Here is a 22,426-nt window from a genome sequence, read left to right as displayed (position 1 = left end):
TAATTTACTGCCAGCTGACTGACAATTACAGCAACTGGACACGATGGGAAGGGAATGTAGTGTAAACCTTATTTAAAAATCAATAGATAATTTTTCCCATGTTGCAATATGAAAGGCCAGAAGTTAAGGTAAAGGAGAAAAGTACCCGCCATCAAACAATATTTGGAGAAAATAAAAATCAGATCAACAAATTTACACTTAGTTCTTAGTTCTATAGTTTAAGCACATTTCATGATTTTTTTTAAATCACTCTTGTTTTCTCAGTGAAGTGTTTCACATTCTGATGAACTACACTAGTTTTTCATCTATGCCATCAGCAGATCAGCGTGAAATAAAATCACAGCCAAGACTATATTGGTGCAATATTTGTAAATATATAACTACATTGCAATAAAGATAATACAGAAATCACACAATACAGCAGCTCAAGCCATGTATTTCAGTTTACCAGGGTTTAAATAATGAATGTTTGTGCAGCTTTAAATTGCCACAACTCTAAAATCCAAACTCAGCCCAAAATCTATGATATCTGCTGACATAGAATTTAGCTGTGATCTGTGATGCAGAAAGTCCATTAAGGGTGAGACTACTGCTGCCTCAAATGTCCACAATTACTTCTCTGTTCAGGAGGCCAATGTAGCCACCAGAAAATGAGCATAAAAAAAGATCTGTCCAGGGGTATGTTGATTCAGCTGTCAGCAGATATCTAAAGTGATATCCGCATAAACAGGGATCAATTTTGAACATGTGATGGTGCTGTCCCGAGAGGCAGCAAATACCCAAGTTCCCATAAAGAGGAGAAAATTGAGTAGGTGTAGAGAGATTATATTATTCAGTGCTTAAGATGCTAGCAAGAGCTCTTCTTCATTATGTGTCTAGTTCCAATTGGCTGTGCATAACAAGAGCTTCATACCAGATCATAATTAGGATCAGGGACAAACAACTCAGAGAGAGACTACTGGAAGATCCCAAATTAACTCCTGAGAAAGCAAATTAGAATTGCCAAGCAAAGGAAGTCACCCAGTTCAGACTGGAGTTTATGGAGGGTATACACTGCTCTGACACGGTGGACATGGTAAAGAATCCATAATACAACAAGACAAGAGACCTAAAGCAGAAAGGCATGTGGAGCTCAAAGCTGGAATCCACCAAAGACAGAACAGGGCACTACACACACTGTGGCAAACAACACAAGCCACGAAAACCCATGGCATATGGAAAAAGATGCAAGAACTACAATGGATTACAACACTTTGCAAAAGCTTTGCTTTATTCTAAGTCCAGTCCCAACTGGCTGTGCTAAACAACAAAAGGGGCTTCTCAGAATCCTGCCCAGACTCTCTTTACGGGCTGAGCTTCCCACACAGACAGGGCCGGCTCTAGGCACCAGCGTTCCAAGCATGTGCTTGGGGCAGCACTTTAGAGGGGCGTCATTTTGGCCCTTTGGGGTCTTTTTTTTTTTTGCTTCGGCAGTGGCACTCCAACTTTATTTATTTATTTATTTTGCTTGGGGCAGCAAAAAACCTGGAACAGGCCCTGCACGCAGACCCCCAATCCCGCAACTATAAGAATGATTTGATATCTGCTAAATATGTCCTTCAGTGTCTTCTGGGGATCAATACATTTTGCTTATGACAAAGCAAGTTAAGAGGTGTCTTATCAGGGTAATGATGAGCTACCTACTGGTACCTTTCAAGGTCCACAGCACTTGGAGTCTGATCCAAATCCCACTGAAGTCAAAGAAAGTATTTCCACTGACATCAGTGGGCATTGAATCAGGCCCTTCATTGATCAGGTAATTTTAATCGCCTGTCCATACTGCACATTATATTTTTCTGGTTGCAAAAAAGTGACCTAAACCATTCAGGAGAGCCAACCTGACAAGGAAATGGCAACTTTTCATGTATCTTTGTGCATGAAAATCATTAAGGATTTTTTCTGTCTAGTAACCAGCTGTAATACAGAACTTAGTGTCCTTGGATTTCTAAAATTAGCTCGCTAGCTCCCTATTTAGACACTTAACTAAAAGCGGTCTCAGTTGCAGATGTGTTGTGCATCCACAATGTTTATCGAAGTAAATGGGAAATGTGCCTGCTCAGTTTCTGAAAGTAAGTCCACTTGTAGTTAGGAGCCTAAACAATGATTTAGGTGTCTAAACTTAGATACCCATATCTGAAAACTGGCCAGTGGGACTGCTTCCATGTGTAAGGGAAGCAATATTTGGGCTTTTATCTTTAGGGCATGAAAAAAATTAATGTGATATCCTGGACTATCTATGGCTGTACATCAAAGATGACCCAGGAAGCTTATTTAAGTTTGCAGCCACTAAACACAATTACTGTTAAATAGGGCTTGGCTACACTGGAGAGTTGCAGCGCTGGTGAGGGGGTTACAGTGCTGCAACTCAGGATATGGCCACACTTGCAAAGCACAGCCAGCACTGCAACTCCCTGGTTGCAGCGCTGGCTGTACACCTGGTCTGCCTCGGGTGTAGCGATTCCAGCGCCGGTGATGCAGCGCTGGTCATCAAGTGTGGACACCAACAGCGCTTTTATTGGCCTCTGGGGTATAAGGAGGTATCCCAGCATACCTTTTCAGCCACTCTGGTAATCGTTTCACACTCCACTGCCCTGGGCTCAGCTGACCCCCCCTTTAAATGTCCCGGGAATTTTAAAAATCCCCTTCCTGTTTGCACAGCCAGGTGTGGAGTGCAATCAATCAATCAATCAATCAGCGACCATGCCTCCACGCCCCAAACGAGCCCCAGCATGGAACAGTTCCGAGCTGCAGGACCTCATCAGTGTTTGGGGTGAGGAAGTTGTGCAATCACAGCTGCGCTCCAGCTGGAGAAATTATGATACCTATGGGCAGATATCAAAGTCCTTGCTGCTAAGGGGCCATGAACGGGACGTGTTGCAGTGCAGGGTAAAAATAAAGGAGCTGCGCAGTGCCTACTGCAAAGCCCGTGAGGGAAATCGCCGCTCAGGAGCTGCCCCCACGACCTGCCGTTTTTACAAGGAGCTGGATGCCATACTTGGGTGTGACCCCACTGCCAATCCGAGGAGCACGATGGAGAGTTCAGAGCAGGGAGAAGTGGGGGAGGGTGTAGAGGAAGCGGAGAGTGAGGCTAACGGGGTGGAGGGAGACACCCCAGAGTCCCAGGAGGCATGCAGCCAGGAGCTCTTCTCAAGCCAGGAGGAGGCTAGCCAGTTGCAGCAGCTGGAAGTTGTTGGTGAAGAAGAAGCAGAGGAGCGTGCTCGGGGTAAGCAGATTTTATGTTTTGGGAGAGGACGGTTTGGGTTATGGCTGTCTGCATGCATGCCTAAATGTGGAATAGCCCATGGATTTGCTCTATCACGTCTCTGTAATCGGCCTCGGTAATCTCTTGAAAACTTGCAGCCAGAGTGTGGGCAATGTGCTTGCGCAAGTTTATAGGGAGAGCCACCGTGGTCCTTGTCCTGGTCAGGCTAACTCATCCGAGCCACTATGCTGCGAAGGGTGGGGGGACCATTGCTGCACACAGGCAAGCTGCATAGGGACCAGGGCGGAATCCACATTGCTGTAGAAGACCCTCCCTCTCTTCCCAGGTAACACGCAGCAGTGATATATCTGGCAGTAGGAAACCCTGTTGAGAATGTAGGGATACTGCTCAGTGCAGGGCGCCAGGTTCGCGGTCCTCCCCCATGCAGGTTGGCAGTTCCTCGGCCCCCCCCCCCCTTGCAGGTCGGCAGCTTCCCGGTCCGCCCCTCCTTGCAGGTCGGCAGCTTCACGGTCCCCCCCCCCCTTGCAGGTCGGCAGCTTCGCGGTCCCCCCCCTTTGCAGGTCAGCAGCTTCGCGGTCCCCCCCTTGCAGGTTCGCAGTTTCGCGGTCCGCCTCCTCCTTGCAGGTCAGCAGCTTCGCGGTCCCCCCCCCTGCAGGTCGCCAGCTTCCTGTTCCCTCCTGTCCCCTGTGCAGGCCCCCAGCTCCCTCCTCTACCCAGTGCAGAGAAACCCCAGTGAGCCATCAGGCAGTTCCCCTTCCCGGGTGAAGTCGGGGCAGAAACACTCACCCCATTGCTCGCCATGCCTTTGCTTCCGTGGCCTCTCTGTGCTATGTTAGGTATGTGGGAATGATGCTACAAAAAGTCTACAAACTCCTTCACTGTGTGATAATAAACAATGTACCCTCTGTGTATTACATGTTTCTATCTATGTTTTTTTAAGTGACCTTGAATAATGCAGCCGGATCACCGCCTGCCCGTCACTTGCAGAACTTGAGGAAAAATCCGCGAAAATCAAAAGAAGAATTGATCAAAGCAGTTATGAATCAGTACGCCAGAGAAAGTAGGAAGACGCAGGAATGGAGAGAGAAAATGCATGAGTGGAGGCAAACACAAAGCAGGAGAAAGAATTGGCTACCAGAAAAACCTCGAAGCAGTTGATAAGCCTCCTGGCTTGCCAAACTGACTCTTTCCAGTCTCTCATAGCCATGCAGGCATATCTGTACCGTGGTAACCCACACCCCTCCCAAAGCTCTCTTTCTTGTTCCCCAGTATTTGCACAAAACATCCTTCTCCAGCAGCCTGTTTCTTACTTCCCCCAGCTGCCCCCAACACCTGTATGATCACCTACCAGCCCTGATAACTACAATCCTTAACCTGTGCACTCCACCCCCATGACGCTGCAGCATATTAATCCTGAAGTGCAGCAGACATTGAACAGCAATCCAAACAGGACATATTCAAACCTCTGAATGTACAGTCCACCACCCTACCCCCCTGCCCTTTTATGTACTGTATTTTGAATAAAGGATTTCATGGCTTTTACAATAGTTTTTATTATTGCAGAAAGTGGTAAATACTGTACCCCAAGGGAAAAACGAGCACAGCAAAGGCACCAAACATTACTGTTGGCTCTCAGCATCAAATTGTCCCTTAAGGCATCCCTAATCCTTGAAGCCCTTTGCTGGGCCTCTCTAGTAGCCCTGCTCTCTGGCTGTGCAAATTCAGCCTCTAGGCGTCGAACCTCGGAGGTCCATTCCTCACTGAATCTTTCACCCTTCCCTTCACAAATATTATGGAGGGTACAGCACGCGGATATAACAGCGGAGATGCTGCTTTCCCCCAAATCTAGCTTCCCATAAAGACAACGCCAGCGGGCTTTCAAACGGCCAAAAGCACACTCCACAGTCATTCTGCACCGGCTCAGCCTGTAGTTGAACCAGTCCTTGCTCCTGTCAAGCTTCCCTGTATACGGTTTCATGAGCCATGGCATTAAGGGGTAAGCGGGGTCTCCAAGGATCACAGTGGGCATTTCGACATCCCCTACTGTGATCTTGCGGTCTGGGAAAAAAGTCCCAGCCATCAGCTTCCTGAACAGGGCACTGTTCCGAAAGATGCGTGCATCATGCACCTTTCCAGGCCATCTTGAGTAAATGTCAGTGAAACGCCCACGGTGATCCACAAGTGCTTGGAGAACCACGGAGAAATACCCCTTGCGATTAATGTACTCTGATGCCAGGTGAGGTGGTGCCAGAATAGGAATATGCGTCCCATCTATTGCCCCTCCACAGTTAGGGAAACCCATTTGTGCAAAGCCATCCACAATGTCCTGCACGTTCCCCAGAGTCACAGTTCTTCTTAGCAGGGTGCGATTAATGGCTGTGCAAACTTGCATCAGCACTATTCCAACGGTGGACTTTCCCACTCCAAACTGGTTCGCCACCGATCGGTAGCTGTCTGGAGTTGCCAGCTTCCAGATTGCAATAGCCACCCGCTTCTCCACTGGCAGGGCAGCTCTCAATCTCGTGTCCCTGCGCTGCAGGATAGGGGCGAGCTCAGCACACAGTCCCATGAAAGTGGCTTTTCTCATCCGAAAGTTCTGCAGCCACTGCTCGTCATCCCAGGCTTGCAGGACGATGTGATCCCACCACTCAGTGCTCGTTTCCCGAGCCCAAAGGCGCCGTTCCACGGTGCTGAGCACGTCTGTTACTGACACAAGCAATTTACTGTCTTGAGCATCAGGCGAATCAATATCATCGTCTGACTCCTCACTGTCACTTTGCAGCTGAAGGAATAGCTCCACTGCCATGCATGATGTGCTGGCAACATTCATCAGCAAGGTCCTCAGCAGCTCGGGCTCCATTTGTAACAGAAATCGCGCTGCAGACTCACAATGCCGCCAAACTGCTCGGAATGTGTAGCAAAGCACCACGGGGCGTTGGAACAGGAAGCGGAAAGACCCGCACCTTTCTGTCCCCTTCCCACAAGCCACAGCGCCAAAATGGGACGAGGTGCTCTGTGGGATAGCTGCCCACAATGCACCACTCCCAACAGCGCTGCAAGTGCTGCAAATGTGGCCACACTGCAGCGCTGGTAGCTGTCAGAGTGGCCACACTGCAGCGCTGGCCCTACACAGCTGTACGAACACAGCTGTAACTACCAGCGCTGCAGAACTGTAAGTGTAGCCATGGCCATAGAGTCCATTGGATTTCATTTGTTTTTTTAATACACAGCTGAAGAGAGATTATCAGTCAGTTTAAGGCTGCGTGCTATAAGATGCAAGAATATTTTTGGATTGTACTTTATTTTAAGGACAAATTTAATTATCACTGAATTATGATGGCATCCCCATGGGAGCAGATATGGCAACTGCAATAGTGCAAGCGACATTCACAATGAGGAGCGCTATTTAAATGAAACTAAAATTAAGCTGAATACCAAATGAGCTCATATTAAAAGGATTTAATCATCCAATGAGTATAAATGAAGTATAAATGAAAGCCATTGCTGAAACACTGCAATTGTTGAAAGGAAGCAGAGTGAAAATGTTTATGAATATTTGTATGAAAGATAATTGAAATTCATTCACATTGTTTCAAACAATTATCATAATTGCAAGTGTAAAAATTCTTACAGATATTTGAGGCTAGGAAGATTCTGGAAGGCATCTTGGTCAATGTACACAAGGTTATTTGCTTTCTCAATTCTTCTGCAAAAGGAGAAAATAAAACATTACAGCAAATGGATCAGTGCCTTTTTAAATAGATCCAGGACTTCTCTTAGATAGAAAATAGAGGAGAGCAATACATTTGGAGGCTTTTCTGACAGCGGATAACTCTACATGACTCCAAAGGAGCAATTAGCCCAAACCTAGCAGAGTCAGAATTCCTCCACCTATTTTACCATATTGCTAATAGTTGAGGAAGTGTTTTAGATCAAAGAGTGAGAGTGTTGAGGGCAAACGACCAGGGAAGCATCTGGTTGAGAAAGGAAAGGGTGGGTGGGAAGAGAAGGAAATAGATGAAAAGAGAGATCCCAATACATGTACGTATTTGAATTTTTAAAGTACATCTGAACCAAACCCTTTGATAGCTGGCCACCACTAGTCCTTAGATTTCTATCCTATGATCTTATGTTGCTTGCTTACTTACATTTCATGTAGTTTGGGAAGGTTGGAAAACACATTAGCTTCTATGACTTCCAAGGCATCATTCTGGGAGATCTCTCTGTGGAGAAAAGAAGTTGAAATATTTCATGCCATGGTACAAGTGAAAAAATAAGCCAAAGAAGTATGGGTATTTGGTGAAGAATGATATCTAGAATTTATAGGGCACCTTTTATCCATAGGCCTCAAAGTTCTTTATGAAGGAGGTAAGTATCATTAGTCCCATTTTACAGATGAGGAAACAGGGGCCCAGAGAGGTGAAGCAGGCCTGTGACAGAGCTGGGAATAGAATGTAGGTCTGCTGAGTCTCAGTCGTGTGCTCTATTCACTAGATCACATTGCCTCCCAAAGGTCTTATAAATTACAACAGGTGCCTGAACATATGAAATTATAGTGCATGATCTATGGGCCACAGACTGTTTATTGGATCTCAGACATCACTGAATGTTAATATAGATTTAGCCAAGACTTTCATAACCCCATGATGGGGAGAAGGGGAACTTTAAATGTAACAGCTCTGAAGAGGCAGGATTTTTGGTTCCACAGTAACACATATTATGATTTTGTCCTAGTGTAAAATGTTGAGCTTAATTTAAAAATTTTATAGCAAATTTCAAGAGTTCTACTGTCAGAAGGCAGGAAGACACAGAGGTGGTACAGCTCTCCTGTCCCCAGCAAAAAAAATTGAAGAAAGCTCCATTTAATCTAGCTCATGATATTTATATGTGATTAATGCCTTTTATGTATAGTTTCAAAACTGCAAAACAAAAATGGGTACAGTTTTCTTTTATGAGCTGAAACCCCAGCTCTGCCAGAATACATGCAGCTGCATACCACCCTTTGCTCCACTTGTCTCTGGGGGAGTTTCAGCCCATGGTGTAACTTAGAGTAGCCACAGGACTGCTTTACATTACACCAGTTTGGTATGGTCACCAAAGGGCTATCAGAGAGAAATTGCTCTGGCCAAACCCTCTGCGGTGAGGGGTACCAGGAGACGCAGGCTAGAGCTGGCTATTCCAGAGGGTTACCCATCTGCCAATTTAGAGATCAGAACAAAGTATCCATTTCTCAGGCTTGAATCCGGTCCATGAAGTATATTTTGAGATTTGGATGCAACTCACTAATGGGAGGACACATCAGCACACAGCTGCCAAATGAAGCCCTGTCAAATGGGTCATACTGTGTATCGGGCACCCCTTACTTAAGGTTATTTTGTTTTTTTGAAATTGAGGTAGCTACTGCAAATGGATTCAGACAAGGCCCAAAGTAAAATAGTAAGAGACAGTCACTACAGGAAGAGATCAATTATAAAAAAAGTTAAAAATTAATATATATGAAATATCCCTCTTTGTTTTGAGCAGCCACTGAACTATGCCTGCCAAGTAGAATGCCCATTTAAAAAACAACCTTGCCTACCTCTTTATTATGTATAAAAATCCTATAAGCATTTTGTTTGTTTGTATTTAAATAAAAAACCACTGCTTTTTTTAAACATTAGCAATTCTGATCTTGTCTACTCTCAAAAACTCTACAGTGACTGGAGAACAAATGAATTTATGATATCCCAAGAGACTGACTGATGAGCAATTGAGAAAGACATGATTTTACCTTTAAATGGGAATTGCATTTATTTAGCTGAAGGCTGTGTTGCTATAGAATCCACATATTCCAGCTTCTCTTTAAAATTTGTTTATATTACGGTAGCACCAATATGACTCAGCTGAGTTTGGGGCTCCACTGTAGTATGACTTATAGGAACACAAAGTATGAGACCCTGCCCCAAAGTTCCTACAATCCAAATAGACAAAACTTGGGAGGGAAGACAGAGGCACAGAAAGGTTAAATGGCCATGAAGGGTTAAAATGATATAGCTGGGAATAGAAACCTGGTCAGTCCCAATCCACTGTCCTAACCATTGGATCATGCTGCCTCCACAGTTTACTATAGTGCACAGAATTAAATCCAAGGCCTTAACCAAAATATTTTCCATTCCATTCCCATCTTATCATGATGACATAAGATATGCTTTATGAGTAATCACCTTTTATTGTATATTTATATGATAGTGCAAACTGCTTGCTCAAGTACACTTTAAAAGATTGAATGAAATCAATGTTGTTTGAAGCAGCCTTTTAAGAGTTCATTTATTTTTATTATTTTATATGAACAGCACATTTGCTGTTTCCTGCAATCTAAAAATCTGTCATCTAGAAAAAGGCAAATCCACAGAAAATGCAGACCATTTTATACCTCCAAATGAGATTAGTTAGGAGAGAGTCCATGCTGCAAAACAGCACAGGGAAAAAGGTTTATTTGCTCTTTGTGATGTAGGTTTTTTGCAGGCCACAATAAAGGCACCAAGATACAGTAAACTATACTGTATGAGCTCCCCAACAGATGGCGTTGCTGAGGTTAATAATGTTTCATGAGTTGACCCAACAAAATGTGTGAATCCAGTGCTGTGACAGGGTTGGAAAGTCTTATCTGACATATAATTTGGGTATGTTTTCAGAAGGATGCTTATTTATTAAATGGTTCTGTGTCAGAAGTATGCTTTTTACTTTGGGAAATTATAGAGGGTTATGTGTTACTTTTAAGAAAAGTGTTTAAAGGAGGTCAGCCTAAAGCTTGGCCTAAGCAGTCCACAATGTTTTCGAAAGAGAAGAGGAGAATAAATGATTAAAAAAGAAAGGAAAGGAAGGAAGATAGAAATCTCTGGTTTTCTTTTAAAAGATTATTTAAAAAAATCTAACCATACCATTTGCATAAAATGGGTTTTTATTCACCCAAATATTTGGAGAATAAATATTCGTGTTCACATGCATACAAGGGTGTTTGTGTGCAAGCAAGAATATTTATTATTCGTTATCCACTGTCTGTAATTTGTTATTCTCCTGTTTAAATTTTAATTCAAACAGGTAAGAATGAGAAACAACAGCATGATTTAGGTGATCAGCCACACCCCCGAATAGGAAATGGAAATGAGCAGTTTGCAAACAGCGCATCTGATGATGTTTTATTTTCTTTAGTTGTTTGAACAATTTTGAATAGTGATTAAATTAGCCATACTCCTAGTCTGTTGATGGACAAAACACAAACACAAACATGTGACAGTTGTTCTCTTGGCTGACACAGGGGATCTCAAGAACTAAGAGTACAAAGCGCTAGACCTTAAGTGAAGGGATCAGCTCAAAACAACCACCTCCTTTGTAGGTTAGGCATTGATGAGAACAGATAATATGCTAATAGCATGTAATAGTGAGCTATAAACAGAAAAACAGACTACATTTACTGGATAATTTATGTGCAATGAATAATACTATCTGCTTTAGTACCCGCTATCATTGCAAATTCAGATAGAAATTGAGGCATCATTTCTTATTTCTTCAATTTTTTGCACAGGTATGTGCAGACAATCAGGAGCAATTTCCAAAATATCAACGAGGAAAAAACTAAAGTCCTATTCTTGCAAAGCACCTACATGCGTGCTTAACTTTAAGTACATGAGTTGTTTCATTGAAATCAATAGCACTAGTCATATTCTCCAAATTAAGCATGTGCATTAACTGCTCTGTTGAATCAGGGTCTACACCAAGAAAGAGAATACAAAACAGATGTTTGTCAGAAGACATAATGCAAGTTTGTTTCTATGATTCTATTACTCGGGTACTTTGCTATGATTCTACTATTCTATGTTACCAACTAGGATCAAAGTTTATGATACTAGCCATGGACTATTACATGCAAGCTGGCAAGAAGAAAAGCGCTCTCTCAGCTGAAAGACTATCTTTATCTGTCAGCAGGGCTGGTGCAAGGATATTTTGCGCCCTAGGCGAACCTTCCATCTTGCGCCCCCCCCCACCCTCCAAAAATCACATACATTATACACAATACACGGTCACAGAGTAACATGTTATAATTTAGAATTTATGTTTCCGTGCTTTAAGTTTAGCAAATTTAGAAACAAGTTCCTCCAAGTCAATGCTGTGAGCAATGTCATGTTCTATTGACAAGGTAGATAGCCCAACAAGTCTTTGTTGCAACACTGATGTTCGCATATCTGTTTTTATCAACTTGAGCTTCGAGAAGCTTCGCTCACCACTGGCCACAGAAACTGGGAGAGTTAAGAGGATGCGAAGAGCAATAACTGTGTTAGGGACACTATCTGTCAGCTTATTTTCCCATATGAAGTTCAATACATCTTGCGGTGATGAACTCCTTTGGACTCGTCTTGCAATAGCTTGCAATTCACTGCACAAGTCAAAGGCTTCAATATCTTTGGATTCATCATGTTGCAAAGCTTTCTCCAGATTCAAGCAATGTTCCATAATTTGCTTTGGTGTTTTATTTTGCAAACTGTAAACATCATAGATGAAGCCAAATACTGAACTAATTTGCTGCATCAATATGAATCTTTCTTCAACCGAATGTATTGCTGTGTCAATGACTGCAAAGTAAAAGTTCACTTTGAATTTTTCTTTCGGATCATAAATAGGTTCATCATCTGCTTCTATGTGAACTGCTTCCTCTTCTTTCTAATACGGATTGGATCTGGTTCAAAAAGTGCCGGTACATCCAACTCCTCCGCAAGTTCACCTGCATCTACCAATGTTTTCTCAAAGGCTGCGTCACTTCTGCGGCCCACAAGAAACTTCTTGGTTTCTCCAAGTTGATTAATGGCATCACATATATCAAATTCTTTTGCCTGAAGTTGTTTGCTAGTTATGTTGATCTCAAACAATATGTCATACCACAAAACAAGAGAAACAAGAAACTTGAAACTAGAAATGGCTTTTGTAAGAGCCTTTGCATCAACTCGTGACGTATTGCCAGATGATCCTGTCAGAGTATTGTCTTCATAGATGTCTACCAGAGCATCACAGACGTCACCAATGAAAACAGGATGGAAAAGCTCCCCCCCCAACAAGACCTAAGACATGATGGCTGGATACATAAACAGACACCTGTCCCTCACAGGCACTACCTCATAACATGCCAATTTTGCTCAGGACAGAACATCCTAGAGGAATACTATGCATTCAGTGGTCTCTACATTGGCCAAGCAACAGCATGACAACTAACCTAACCAGTCCATCCAACTTTTTTGACTGCTTCTTGGGCACTGGTGAGGGGTAGCGGTGCCAGACTGAGCCCGGTGATGGGTGCACTACAAATCTACAAACTGAGGGAAGGTGCTGGGCCTAGAGTCCTGCTGAGACTGCTGTCCTGCATCAAGTGGAGCACAGCCTCCATGAGGAGAGAACTCAAACAAATATCACGCTCCTTCTGCATGATTCCCCCAAGCACTTCTTCAGGCAGCTGCTATGGGGGTCACTCACAGGCTTAGGCCTGCCTGTTGCAGGCAAAACACAGCAGCAGGGCTTAAAACTCAGACAGGGCCGCCCAGAGGACTCAGGGGGCCTTGGGCAAAGCAAAATCAGGGGCCCCTTCCATAAAACATTTGCAATACTATAGTAACATGTATTAGGAAATGTAAAAAATAACTAGTGAAATACATTCAAAAATTAATTTGTAATAATTTGAAAATAAACTAAATACATTATTTAAAAACTGTAATGGTATGTATACATTTGCAATTACATAATGGGCAGTTGCTGGGTGATTGTGATAGTTGGTACCAATGGGCTGTCGTTGCCTGGGGGTGGTGCTGTTGTTGCCCACGGCTGGGTGGGAGCTGGGCTCTGGGTTCAGGGGTGCCCAGCTCACAGGGGCTGGGCTCAGGGATGTGGGGAGATAGGGTCAGGGGGGTGTCCAGCTCAGAGGGGCTGGGCTCAGAGCTGGGGGTCAGGGCTGTGGGGGGGATGGGGTCGAGGGGGTTTCCAGCTCAGAAGGACTAGGCTCGGAGCTGGGGTCAGGGCTGTGGGAGGGATGGGGTCAGGGGGGTGCCTGGGGGCACTGGGGCAGCTCAGCTCTGCAGGCTGCTGTTCTCTCCAGCCGTCCAGGCACAAGGGAAGCGGGAGCAGGAGCAGGGACCAACCAAGGACCAAGGGGGCAGGAGCACAGGCACCTGAGGCCGACCTGTGGGGAGGCACTTGCTTACTTTGCCCAATGCATGAGCGTTGGGGTCCTCTTTCTTCCTCCGCTCCACCAGACCAGTGCTGAGGCTCTTTTCGTTTACGTGCCCCTCGCTGGGGCTGACGTGGAGGCTGAGCCAGGGGGTAGCTGCGGCTTTCCTCCAGAAGCGAAGACCTGGTGTTGCGCCGCTGTCGCAGGGCCCCTGCCACGTGCCCTAAGCAGAGCTGCGCAGCTCTGCCCAGCCGCCGGTGCCCCCGCCGGCAACTAGAAAAATTGCAGAGGCTGGAGCCCCTGCTTTGGGAGGGAGAGGGATTCTGAGCCTCTGCCTGCAGCTCAGGGATTCCCCTGGGTCAGCACAGCCGCCGTCAGCCCGAACCTCTGGGCTGCCGCGGCAGCGCCCTGACCCGGGGGGCGTCGTGGGCTGCCGGGCTGCCGCGTCTGCTCCCTGACTCCAGGGGGGGGGGCCGGGCTGACGGGCTGCGTGGCAATGCGCTGAACCCGATGGCGCCCTGGGCTGCAGAGCTTCCGCGATGGCGCGCTGACCCGGGGGGCGCCCTGGGCTGCCAGGCTGCCGCAGTGGCTCCCTGACCTGGGGGGCGCCGTGGGCTGCCGGGCTGCTGCAGCGGGTCCCTGACCCGGGGGGCGCCATGGGTTGCCGGGCTGCCGCGGTGATGTGTTGACCTTGGGGGCGCCGTGGGCTGCTGGGCTGCCGCGGCAGCACGCTGACCCCGGGGGCGCCCTGGGCTGCTGGGCTGCCATGGCTGCGTGCTGAACCCGGGGGCGCCCTGGGCTGCTGGGCTGCCGCGGCGGTGCGCTGACCCCGGGGGCGCCCTGGGCTGCCGGCCGCAGGGCAGCTCAGACTACCTCTCCAGCAGCAGCGGCTGCAACCATTTTAAAAAATTTTGGGGGGTGTCGCTTTTTGGCGCCCTCAAATCTTGGCACGCTAGGCAACCACCTAGTTAGCCTAAATGGTTGCACCGGCCCTGTCTGTCAGGTTAAAGCCTCAAAATTCTCCCAATTCCGTCATGTTTCAAGAAATAAGTGTGTCTTCTATGGTGGATGTTTGTATTTTGTAGGAAACTGGTTTTACTTGCCTTTCCCAAAAGTCCACATCTTCATAATCATCTTCCCAAAACCAATTAATAGAATCATAGAAGATTAGGGTTAGAAGAGACCTCAGGATGTTTTCTAGTGCAACCTCCCAGCTCAAAGAAGGACCAACTGCAACTAAATCATCCCAGCCAGGGCTTTGTCAAACCGGGCCTTAAAAACCAATAAGGATGGAGATTCCACCACCTTCCTAGGTAACCCATTGAAGTGCTTCACTACCTTCCTAGTGAAATAGTTTTTCCTAATATTCAACCTAGACCTTACCCACTGCAACTTGAGACCATTGCTCCTTGTTCTGTCATCTGCCACCACTGAGAACAGTCGAGCTCCATCCTCTTTGAAACCCCCCTTCAGGTAGTTGAAGGCTGCTATCAAATCTCCCCTCACTCTTCTCTTCTGCAGACTAAGTAAATCCAATTGCCTCAAGCTCTCCTTATAAGTCATGTGCCCCAACCTACTAATCATTTTTGTTGACCTCTGCTGGACTCTTGCCAATTTGTCCACATCCTTTCTGTAGTGGGGGGCTCAAAACTGGATGCAATACTCCAGATGTGGCCTCACCAGTGCCGAATAGAGGGGAAAAATCACTTTCCTCGATCTGCTGGCAATGTGCCTACTAATGCATTTCAGAGTATGTGACTAGATTAATTTATTGCCACTTATCTTTTGTTTTGTTACTTTTCCTCTTTGTTTTGATGGTTTGTCAATAATAATGTAGAAAATTTTGATCAGAACAAAACCAGGAGGGGAGGGATAGCTTGGTGGTTTGAGCATGGGCCTGCTAAACCCAGGGTTGTGAGTTCAAACCTTGAGGAGGCCATTTGGGAATTGGTCCTCCTTTGAGCAGGGGGTTGGACAAGATGATCTCCTAAGGTCCCTTCCAACCCTAATAACCTATGATTCATATTTCAAATTATTGAAATCCTCCATGAAATGAAATTATCTTACTCTTGTATAGAGTCAGATTTCAGATTACATTGTGATGGCTTCACTCTTTATAATCACATAATTACCGCTTGCATCACATTCCCTTTTCCCATCCTGTCCCAATATTTCATCATTCAATTCTCAAATAACAGGATATTGCCAAACATTCAAAAATCATGAGTCAGACTTGCTCACCCTCTCCCACAAAAGAATAATGAGGTTAATGTTTAAAAAAGAAAGTTATATATGGTTCTTTTTATTTGCAATCTGGTTGTTGAGCTGCTAGGGTTCACTCAGGTCACATTTTCCAGTTATTCTCTACAACAGGGATCGGCAACCTTTCAGAAGTGGTGTGCTGAATCTTCATTTATTCACTCTAATTTAAGGTTTCATGTGCCAGTAATACATTTTAACAAGGTCTCTTTCTATAAGTCTATAATATATAACTAAACTATTGTTGTACGTAAAGTAAATACGGCTTTTAAAATGTTGAAGAAGCTTCATTTAAAATTAAATTAAAATGCAGAGCCCTCCGGACTGGTGGTCAGGACCCAGACAGTGTAAGTGCCACTGAAAATCAGCTTGCGTACCGCATTCAGCACGTGTGCCATAGGTTGCCTATCCCTGCTCTACAACTATGAGAGCTGAGATTCTTATGAATGCTCCAGGAGCTGTGGCTTTTGTAAGAACACCAACTATCATGAGACTCAGGATAGAATCACAAGAGTAGGCAATACTGACTTAATCAGGAGATTGTCAATGATCTAAAAATAAAAAAAATAAAAAGAGTTCTACAAAAATTGAAACTAGGTCAAATGACAAAGGATGAATAAACACAACACAAGTATATGGGGACAAAATCAGAAAGGCCAAGGCAAAAAAACGAGATCAAACTAGCTAGAGACATAAAGGGTAAACACTTTAGAAGCAAGAGGAAGATCAAGGATGGGGTAGGACCATTACTCAATGAGGGGGAAAGTATTAACAGAAAATGTGGAAATGGCAGAGGTGTTTAAGACTTCTTTGTTTCAGTTTTTACCAAGTAGGTTGGTGGTGATTTGATGTCTAACATAGTGAATGCCAGTGAAAATGAGGTAGGATCACAGGCTAATATAGGAAAAGAACAAGTTAAAAATTACTTAGACAAATTAGATGTCTTCAGGTCCCTTGGCCTGATTAAATGAATCCTGGAATACTCAAGAAGCTGACTGAGAAGATATCTGAGCGATTAGTGATTATCTTTGAAAAGTCATGGAAGATGGGAGAGATTCCAGAAGACTGGAAAAAGGCAAATATAGAGCCAATCTATAAAAAGGGAAATAAGGCTAACCCAGGGAATTACAGACTAGTCAGCTTAAGTTCTGTATCCAGAAAGATAATTGAGCAAATAATTAAGAAATCATTTTGCAAACATCTAGAAGATAAGGTGATAAGTAACAGTCCACATGGATTTGTCAAAAACAAATCATGTCAAACCAACCTGACAGCTTTCTTTGGCAGGGTAACAAGCCTTGTGGATAGGGGGAGAGTGGTAGATGTGGTATATCTTGACTTTAGTAAAGCTTTTGATACTGTTTCTCATGACTGTCTCATAAACAAATGAGGGAAATGCAACCTAGATGGACCTACTATAAGGTGGGTGCAAAACTGGTTGGAAAACCATTCCCAGAGAGTAGTTATCAGTGGTTCACAGTCATGCTGGAAGGGCATAATGAGTGAGGTCAGTTCTGGGTCCAGTTCTGTTCAATATCTTTATCAATGATTTTGATAATGGCATACAGAATATACTTATAAAGTTTGCAGATGATACTAAGCTGGGAGGGTAGTGCTTTGGAGAATAGGATTAAAATTCAAAATGATCTGGACAAACTGGAGAAATGGTCTGAAATAAATAGGATGAAATTCAATAAGGACAAATACAAAATACTCCATTTAGGAAGGAACAATCAGTTGCACACGTACAAAATGGAAAATGACTGCCTCAGAAGGAGTACTGTGGAAAGGGATCTGGGGGTCATAGTGTACCACAAGCTAAATATGAGTCAACAGTGTAACACAAAAAACCCAAAAAACTCACAAAAAAAATAGACATCTTTCTGGGATGTATTAGCAGGAGTATTGTAAGCAAGACACAAGAAGTAATTCTTCTGCCTCTACTCCACACTGATTAGGCCTCAACTGGAGTATTGTGTCCTGGTGCCACATTTCAGGAAATATGTGGACAAATTGAAGAAAGTAAAGAGAAGAGCAACAAAAAAGAATAAAGGTCAAGAAAACATGTCCTATGAGGGAAGATTGAAAAAATTGGATTTGTTTAGTCTGGAAAAGAGGAGACTGAGAGGGGACATGATAACAGTTTTCAAGTAAATAAAAGGTTGTTACAGGGAAGAGGGAGAAGAATTGTTCTTCCTAATCTCTGAGGATGGGACAAAAAGTAATGGCCTTAAATTGCAGCAAGGGAGGTTTAGGTTGGACATTAGGAAAAACTTCCTAACTGTCAGGGTGGTTAAGCACTGGAATAAATTGCCTAGGGAGGTTGTGGAATCTCCATCATTGGAAGTTTTTAAGAGCGGGTTAGACAAACAGCTATCAGGAATGGTCTAGATAATACTTAGTCCCGCCATGAGTGTAGGGAACTGGACTAGATGACCTCTTGAGAGCCCTTCTAGTTCTATGAGTCTATGATCATATAGGAAGAACAGTACACAAGAATGGCCTCTAGTTTTCTATAGCAGTATACAGACATACAAACACCATTAGGGGAAAATTCTATTTCTAATTCTAATACATTAAATGTAGTAGTGAAGCTGAGAACAGCAGGTGCCTCATATTGGCACAGTACACTCTCAGAAGGAAAACTGAAAACCTCTCACTCTTCTGATTTGGCTGTAAAACTAAGTTCCCAAGTTTCTGAGCAGACTTTGAATATTCACCAAAGCTGAACATATACATGTGTCACTCCTATATCAGCGAAAATAAATCACAAGAGATTTTATTTTTACCATCTTAGACATTAGTTCATGTTTTCTTACCTATTTATTGTGATATAAAAGAAGGAGTTGATTAAGAGTGACTGGTCTGGTGCTTCTTAAACCAAGCATGGGAAAAGCAATAATAATATATTATTATTATTATTAATATATTAACAACAACAATTACAAACTTATTGCACAAAGATTTTCTGTCAGTTCCCAACCTTATGTTCTTTCTACAAACATCTGTAAAGCATTTCTCTAAAGCAGTGGTTTTCAGCCTGTGGTACGTAGACCCTGGGAGTCTGTAGATCATGCCTAATATTTCCAAAGGGGTCTACACCTCCCTTTGACATTTTTTAGGGATCTACAAATGAAAAAAAACATTGAAAACCACTGCTTTAAAAAGCTTTCAGCCTCCCCTAGGCCTGGTCTACACTACGCGTTTAAACCGATTTTAGCAGGGTTAAACCGATTTAACGCTGTACCCGTCCACACAACGAGGCCCTTTATATCGATATAAAGGGCTCTTTAAATCGGTTTCTATACTCTTCCCCAATGAGAGGAGTAGTGCTAAAGTCGGTATTACCATATCGGATTAGGGTTAGTGTGGCCGCAAATCTATGGTATTGGCCTCCGGGCGGTATTCCACAGTGCTCCACTGTGACCGCTCTGGACAGCAATTTGAACTCGGATGCAGTAGCCAGGTAGACAGGAAAAGCCCCGTGAACTTTTGAATTTCATTTTCTGTTTGCCCAGCATGGAGCTTTGATCAACACAGGTGGCGATGCAGTCCCAAATCCAAAAAAAGCTCCAGCATGGACCGTATGGGAGATACTGGATCTGATTGCTGTATGGGGAGACAAATCTGTTCTATCAGAGCTCCGTTACAGAAGATGAAATGACAAAGCATTTTAAAAAAATCTCCAGGCTATGATACAGAGTCCACAGCACAGTGCTGCGTGACATGCGTAAAGGAAAGCCAAAGAATCAAATGGACGCTCATGGAGGGAGGGAGGGGGTACCGAAAACTCCAGCTATCCCACAGTCTCCGCAGTCTCCAAAAACCATTTGCATTCTTGGCTGAGCTCCCAATGCCTGTAGGGTCAAACACATTGTCTGGGGTGGTTCAGGGTCTATCTCGTCAATTTACCCCCCGTCCCCCTCCAAGATAGAAAAGGGGAAAAATCATTTCTTGTCTTTTTTATATGTCACCCTATGTATACTGTATGCTGCTGGTAGACACGGTGCTGCAGCAGTAAACAGTAGCATCCTCTCTTCACCTCTCCCCGGTGGCAGATGGTACAGTGCAAAAGGACTGATAGCTGTCCTTGTTATGAGCCCATGAGTGCTCCTGGTTGGCCTCAGGTGAGGCTGGCTGGGGGTGTCTGGGTAAAAATAGGAATGATTCAGGGTCATTCCCAGTCGATGGTATGGAACAGCTGGTAACCATCCTCACCATAGCAACTGGGGGCTGAGCTCCATCAGCCCCTCTCCCTTTCATGTATAAAGAAAAGATTCTGTACTGCCTGGACTATCATAGCAGTGGGATGCTAGGCTCCTCTCCCCCCGACTGTTTAATGTCCTGCCTGGATTATCATAGCAGCTGGAGGCTGCCTCCTCCTGATTTTATCTCATTAACAAGTCAGTATTCCTGCACTCTTTATTACTTCATCACACAAATGGGAGGGACACTGCCACGGTAGCCCAGGAAGGTTGGGGGAGGAGGGAAGCAACGGGTGGGGTTGTTGCAGGGGCACCCCCTGTGAATGGCATGCAGCTCATCATTTCTGAGGGCTCTGACATGGAGTGGCTGTACTCTCTGGTTCTCTGGTACACTTGCCCCATATTCTAGGCAGGACTGACTCTATTTTTAGATACCATAAAGGAGGGATTGACTCAGGGAGTCATTCCCATTTTTGTCTTTGCGCCCCCGGCCGACCTCAGCCAGGGGCACCCCTGACAGCAGCAGACAGTACAGAACAACAGATAACTGTCATCTCATTGCCAATTTACAATGGCACAGCAGACGGTACAGAACAACTGATAACCGTCTCTACTATCATGCAAAGGCAAATGAATGCTGCTGTGTAGTGCTGCAGTACCGCATCTGTTAGCAACATCCAGTAGATATACGGTGACAGTAAAAAAAAGCTTAACGGGCTCCATGGTTGCCATGCTATGGCATCTCCCAGGGCAATCCAGGGAAAAAGGGCACGAAATGATTGTCTGCCGTTGCTTTCCCGGACGAAGGAATGACTGACGACATTTACCCATTTACCTGCGATAATGATTTTTGCCCCATCAGGCACTGGGATCTCAATCCAGAATTCCAAGGGGCGGGGGAGACTGCAGGAACTATGAGATAGCTACGGAATAGCTACCCACAATGCAATGCTCCAGAAATCGACGCTAGCCTCGGACCATGGACGCACACCACCGAATTAATGTGCTTAGTGTGGCCGCGTGCACTCGACTTTATACAATCTGTTTTACAAAACTGGTTTATGTAAAATCGGAATAATCCCGTAATGTAGACATACCCTTAGCCTGAGTACCACTTTCTCTGCACAGTGCCTATTTCTGGCACAAAGATTCCCGTGTTTTTTTTTTTCTCTTCGGACTCATTTTCTCCCTCTACAATAATAAGTAATTATTCTGGTCTTTACGGCCAAATTTAGGATTTTTTTTCCTGCAAACATTTATACTCAAGCTTAACATTAGGCATATGAGTTATCTCACAGAAATCCTATTGAACCGGTATCGACAGAATTGGGGCCTTTGGCTTGTAAAGTGACTTCCACATTTATGCCATAGCCATAGAAAGAATAAAATCATAGCAAAGAGCTAGTGTGCATTTCAAAGACTTTGGGAAGAAGGAGGGCATACGAACTGCAACACTGCAATTAGGACAAAACTGTGTGCAGCCCTCACCCAGAAACCTGGAACATCTAAACACACCTTGTACAACATGCCTTTTACAGGCAGAACTTCCCCATTCACAAGCACTCAGACTTCATACAAACACAGAAACCTTTATTTAAGGAAAGGGGACATAATCAAAACCTGGGAAAAACACAGTAACAGAAATATATATGTAATGAAAGAGGAAAATACATCCCTCCCTCCCCGTAACTTGGCAGTATCTAACTCCCTTCCCTTCTGTCAGAGAGAATATCCGAAAGGTAACAGTCCATTGTCTCCTTAGGGGTGTCTCCTATCTCAAGGGAGCTGCTTGCCCGATGGCACCACTACCACATAGCCTAGTGTGCAAACTTTATTATGGTGCTGGGTGGGCAGGAATTCACCAGAGACCACTGAGCTCTGCTGCTGTCCTCTGCATCTCTTGCTACAGGACCTCTGTGCTGTCTCCATAGCAAAGTCCTCATTCTTCGTGGTCTTCCACAACACAGTACATATGTGAAAACACTTAGAAACACTTAGGCTCTTTGAACAGAATCCTCCCTGCTTAGAAGTGGGTGCTTTGCCACAAAGCAAGAACTCTTTCCCTTCTCTGGGAGCACACTACCCCCCAGAATCCAGGTTTATACCTAGCTATGGTGACTCCCAAAATGTCACAAGAGGAATTGTGGGTAGGTAGCTTATACAAGGTAAGTTCTCCATGGCAGCACTTTTCTCTTTTCAAGACTAGAGGGAGTAGAAAGCTCTTTCCTATCTGGAGCTTCTGGCAATAGGATTTACAGAAAGAGTTGCTTGCTTATAGCACTGCACAAGGAGCTTTATTAGAATACAGAAGAGAGCACTGTCCCCAATGTTGTCATGTCTCATTCCCTGCTGCATAGGACATTTTCCAATCCTCTCCTACCTGACTTCTTGCTACAGATATAAAGAGAGACTCCAATTACGGTATCCTTACACCACACCAACTTGGTACAACAATGAGGTTTTCTATGACATTTTGGAAAAAAAAATTAAAAGAAACATTTTTCATGAGAA

At 44.4% G+C, this 22,426-nt stretch overlaps 1 protein-coding gene across 2 annotated transcripts in view; it reads right to left on the bottom strand.

Annotated features, from left to right (window-relative positions):
• The window catches only part of LOC115647596 (follicle-stimulating hormone receptor), a 171,638-nt gene that overhangs the window by 62,882 nt on the left and 86,330 nt on the right, over positions 1 to 22,426 (bottom strand). For both annotated transcript variants that reach the window (XM_030554307.1, XM_030554306.1), the window contains exons 3-4: positions 7,411 to 7,485; positions 6,894 to 6,968 (exon numbers count right to left, since the gene is read on the bottom strand). In XM_030554307.1, the coding sequence (XP_030410167.1) occupies positions 6,894 to 6,968; positions 7,411 to 7,485 (150 nt within the window). The remainder of the gene's footprint in view (positions 1 to 6,893; positions 6,969 to 7,410; positions 7,486 to 22,426) is intronic.

The sequence above is a fragment of the Gopherus evgoodei genome, chromosome 3 (genome assembly GCF_007399415.2).
Source record: "Gopherus evgoodei ecotype Sinaloan lineage chromosome 3, rGopEvg1_v1.p, whole genome shotgun sequence".
In the NCBI taxonomy this organism is placed as follows: Eukaryota; Metazoa; Chordata; order Testudines; family Testudinidae; genus Gopherus; species Gopherus evgoodei.
Note: the sequence above shows the minus strand (reverse complement) of the source record. Positions and strands in the feature narration are given on the sequence as shown.